This window comes from Musca autumnalis, unplaced genomic scaffold, assembly GCF_047663935.1.
Source record: "Musca autumnalis isolate F117 unplaced genomic scaffold, ASM4766393v1 scaffold_2, whole genome shotgun sequence".
Classification (NCBI taxonomy): Eukaryota; Metazoa; Arthropoda; class Insecta; order Diptera; family Muscidae; genus Musca; species Musca autumnalis.
Genome location: NW_027411755.1, coordinates 93183114 through 93188197, shown reverse-complemented (window position 1 = coordinate 93188197; position 5084 = coordinate 93183114). Strand labels below are relative to the sequence as shown.

General features: G+C 33.6%; 1 protein-coding gene across 1 annotated transcript; it reads left to right on the top strand.

Annotated features, from left to right (window-relative positions):
- Window positions 1-2632: 2632 nt before the first annotated feature.
- On the top strand, window positions 2633-4002 carry LOC141392952 (uncharacterized). The gene is made up of 4 exons (XM_073965914.1): window positions 2633-2886; window positions 2942-3058; window positions 3123-3251; window positions 3366-4002. Exons 1-4 carry the CDS (start codon window positions 2783-2785, stop codon window positions 3937-3939), a joined length of 924 nt encoding a protein of 307 aa, XP_073822015.1. The 5' UTR covers window positions 2633-2782; the 3' UTR covers window positions 3940-4002.
- Window positions 4003-5084: the final 1082 nt, after the last annotated feature.

Sequence of the window (5084 nt, the reverse complement as noted above, 5' to 3'; positions counted from 1 at the left end):
TAATGCATTACATGGGCAAATAACCGTTTCATAGATATGGGTTGCTAAAGTCGTCAAATAGCCAAAAAATCGAGATTTTAATAATTACAAGGCCGAAGTGGCATGTGTTAACATATTTCAATTGTGCTCAAACTTTAACAATCTTAAAATCCAACCAAACTAAATACTTTAGGGGAATGCCGCATAAAAAAATCCGACATCGATGTTTTCCCTTTAAGTTAAAACCAGACTAATGCAACAAATTAAGACAAAGAAAATATCGAATTTTACATAAAATATTTGACAATTTAACAAATTTTATATTTTTTACACTGTGGTAAGGGGTCTCAATAGCATAATAATCTGCTAAAAAAGCGACTTTAAACGGCCAACAATCTTAATTTAGGACACTTTGAAGTTTTTTGATGATTTTTTCCAACTTTAATTGTCAATTTTACGACTTTTATTGCGATTTTCGGCCAAAAACTGCTTGCATAGTCCCGGGCCACACTAAGAGTAATTTCACTGAAATTTTGACATGAAAGTAAAAGAAAATGTAAAATAAAACTGTCTGTTTGTTTCATACGAATATTGCAACAAATCAAAATTGCAGAACACATGAAACCGTGTACACTTGTTTCTTGAAATTATGATTTTTTTCCAAGTGTGGCCCGGGACATATTTTGCATATTCTGCATATTTTTTGCATATTTTGTGCATATAAAAAATATGCCAAATAAATACGAAATATGACCCTGTCATTGAATTTAGATTTCTTTGAAACGAATTTTGGTCCAAACAGAATCTTCGTTCTTTATTATTAAAAAATATGCAAATATGCAAAATCCGATGTCTACTTATAAGGATAGGAAATTAAGAGAAATATTGAAATTACAATCATTCAAAAAATATGAAAATTAAAAAGCCTGTCATTCTCGAATTAGTTAAAAAAAGGTGGTGCGCATCCGATTTTGGATACAGCGAATCAATCTCTTTTAATATCTATGCCTTTTTCCATGTTTCGCTCAGCGACCATAGTGTGCCGTCAGTTGCATCACACAATGCAAATAAGCTTAATGGGTACTTTACACGATATGTCACTTTGCGTATACATTTAGTATATAAAAAGTGACAACCCATATGTAAAATGCATATCTTGTAAAGTACCCATAAAGTCGGTAAAAGTCGCGCAATCCGCATACGATTTTGATGCGCATCAGATTTCTGTAGCACCCATCAAAAATACGTCAATATACCCTTATATCTAATAGATTCTACAAGAGCGCGGATGTGCCTTTACGTTCTATTTTTGGTAAAAGATCCATATTACTCGCGTATCTCCATTAAGAAAATCGCGGCTTAGTGAAGATTTTCCTATTTTCGAGGTAACTATATCCACCGTTTCAGTGGACGGATTCGAACGCGGAAGGGCTCATTAGATCCGTCGCGTAAAAGAACTATATTCATGCGTGGTGAAAGGAAATTAAATGAAACTTGTAAATTTTATACGCAAAAAATATGTAGGTTTTTTAAGAAAATTCACGCATCAAATTTTGGCATTTAGACTACAATTACTACGATGCCGTACAGAGCACTGTCATGAGATAGACATTAAACTATGTAAAATCACGAGTTCTATATACCTATTGTGAGTTTTGAATATAACATGGTTGCGCATCCCGATTATTACAAATAAAAAAATCAAAAAACCCCGAAATTCCGGTTTCAAAAGGTCTGCATCAATTTTTGATGGATGTAGTGGATATATCGAAAAATGATACACTAGTATCATATTGCCCATGAAGTATTCTGTGAGTCTTTCTTTGGGCATATGTCTATAAAATGTAAGGTTAAGCCAGAAATCGGAAGGGAACATAAAAAACTTGTTGGCTTCAACACATTTTTAACCATTTTTCTACATTGATGCCAACACAGTTTCCACGTAAATTAATTTTATTGTTCGACATTATGGGATCCCTCATAAAACACTTCATTTTAAAGAAATTCAGTCATACTATTTAGGATATGTTAACAGTTCGCGAATTTTGAAAGGGCGAAACTCCATATTATGGGTATTAAGTGGTTAATGTAATAAGCCTCTTGGGGTCAAATACAATCGGTCCGTTGAGCGTCATTTTACAAGCCAAAACAACAATCACATGAAAAAAGTCGAAGTGATGTCAAGTTTTACTTTGAAGTTTTCATTTGGTTGTTGTTTTAACGCGAGACGTGACTCAAGCTGAAAACACATCCAACGTTTGAGTAAAGTTTTGTGTAATTTCGGGTGGAAAAAATTTAAACTTTGTAGTTTATTCTTCTACCAGAAATGACACAAAACTTTACTCAAACGTTGGATGTGTTTTCAGCTTCACAACGGACCGATTGTATTTGGTCCCTTTAAACGCGAATGATTCACGAAGACAGATTAACCTTATTGAAAGTAATTAGGTGCTTAACAGTATACCTGTTATTTCCTAAGGGCTGTTAGCTAAATAGAAATTTCCAAACAGTTTACTCATAACATTGAACTACCATTAATATGTCTCTTTTATTGCCCAATAATACTTACAAAATTCTGGGTAAAATAGAATTTGTTCTGTTTAAATTTCAAATTCCAATTAAAAATACTTACAGATGCATTATGATGGGTTTTTAAGGATGCAAAGACACATGCTTCCTGTTATCGGGACAGGTAAATTTGCACTAATCGCAGTCGGTACATTTTTACCTGGAACGAGTATATTTATACCGTTCGCAAATTCACCATTTATGGTAGTTACAGTTTGAACTCCTTGCATACAACATGAAGGACGCCAATCACAGCAGTTACGTTCCGTTGTTACTTACGATTATATTACTACAGTGTTTCGCACATGTCCACTGTATTCCGAACAGAAATCAAGAAAGGTATTGTTGAAAAATAAAATATTCGAATTAATAACAGAAATTTTTAAATTTACAGATCGTTATCTGATCCTGCATTAGCAGATGACATTAAATGGTTTTTCCGTGGAATAGGTAACTTTGCTAGCACTCTGGAACGAATGCTGCCCAACATTAAGACTGATGCTAAGAATAAGTAAGTAAATCGTATCTAATTTATTTCTTTTCAATGTAAACAATTGTTGATTAATTTTTTTCAGAACTTTTGGCGAAAATGCTCGATTCTCTTTGCTAACCGGATTGCGGCATGTTCTAGTGGGAGTACGTGAAATTTCAATGACGTTTGAACAAAGCTTAAAAACCGATCATATAAAACAATTGCAGCAGTTGTAAGTACATATAAAATTGAATGCATTATTCCAGAGCACACCAAGTGTTAGAATACCAAAGAAACACGTAATCGATTGCTATTAATTACTTATGTATATGTGACCTTTTTTCAGTAAAAATGCAACCAACTTTGTCAATGATATCATTGGTGCCTTGAAAATGTGGCTAAGTCAGCTACGTGCATTAGTCATGCACATTTATACGCTGTACAATCGTTACATTCCCGAGGTTCTCTTTGGCAAGTGTTTGGGAAATTATTTGATTACGAATTATCCCGATCGTTCGTATTATGAGTATCCGTTCATACTTCTGGCTGAAATATGGGAGAGTATTGTTAGCTCTGGTGAATCAGCAACACTTGCAACGACAGAAGGTGTGGAAAGTATCACCACCGAATCGGTGCTGAATATCGACGACGATGATTTGAATATTTCTCAAAATGAAATATCACACACCGATGATGACACCAATGATTATGACAATAGCCTCTTTTCAACAAAATCTCGCCGAAATGTCGATGATGTTGCGCCATCCGAAAGTATTTTCAATCTGAGCACAGTTTTAGATGAGGATAAAGATAAAATAATCGAAAACGCCGCACAACGACAATCATGGAAGATTTGTTTGAAATTGTATACGGCAGAAAGTATATCACGTTCCCTGAAGAGTTATTTCTTGAACATGTGATGTTATGAAGTTTATTTAAGTTTTTTCTTGTGTAAAGTATATTTAGAGAAAAAAAACAATAAAAATATGTTGGCCATCACCAATTAAAAGAAATGCATTGTATGGGTGTTTCAAATAAAACTGGAAGATGTAGAGAAGAAAATCGGTTCAAGTTTAAAGTTTATGCAGATTTGACGTCAAAACATTATCAAAATTAGCCCAAAATATTTATGGGAGCTATATGCTAATCTGACGGTTCAGATAGCTCAAAAACGGACGGAATTCGCGTGTTTGGTGCACCAAATACCTTAAATCGAGCGGACATATACATAGATGGAAGCTATATCCAAATCTGAACCGATTTCTATGTAATTTGGCAAACTTTTGGGAAAACGAAACATTGTTCCATGTTGTTCCCGAAAAGTTTTAGCCAACTAAAATTGGATTTTCAATAAAATTTAGTACCTAGGGGAAAATAAAATACCTTACCATAAACGCTACGGTAATTTATTAACACGATTCTTAAATGCAACAATCCTACCTACTTAACAAATAAATAATGAATGTAATAGTTTCTGAGAAATAACTATTTCTTTCTCCAGAAATGTGCAAAAATTACATATTTTCCAAAATGGAAAACATTTTCGTTTTTAGGAGCACGCCACGCCCACATCTACCAATATTTTGACCTAATTGTTTGGTTTCCTTAGTTTTAATATGATTACTATCGAATTCCATATAGAAATTAACAATCGGTGACGACAAGATTTGGGTTGTGGCCAGGTAAATCGTCTTCTGAACCACATTGCAGCGTTGTTGAAAACCTTAGTCCCTGAAATACCTTTTTCACATTTAATATATATTTAGAATAGTAATTTGTTAACAACTTTACCCATTGTTTATTATATAAAGTCCATCAAAATTCGATCCGGTTTTCATTTTTTTTGTAGAAATCGTTTTTTAGCCACAATAAATTGGTAAAGTTTTTTCATCGATCGGACCATAATTGTGGCATTTAGTGAATTTTCGTTAAAATTCACCTTTAGCCCCATACAAATTACTATGAAAACAAATATCGCTAGGTTGACACGGATTAACGTTAACCGATCGTCATGAAATTTCATATATGTATAAGGTTTTTGGGTCAAATTGAAAAATTAAGGGGA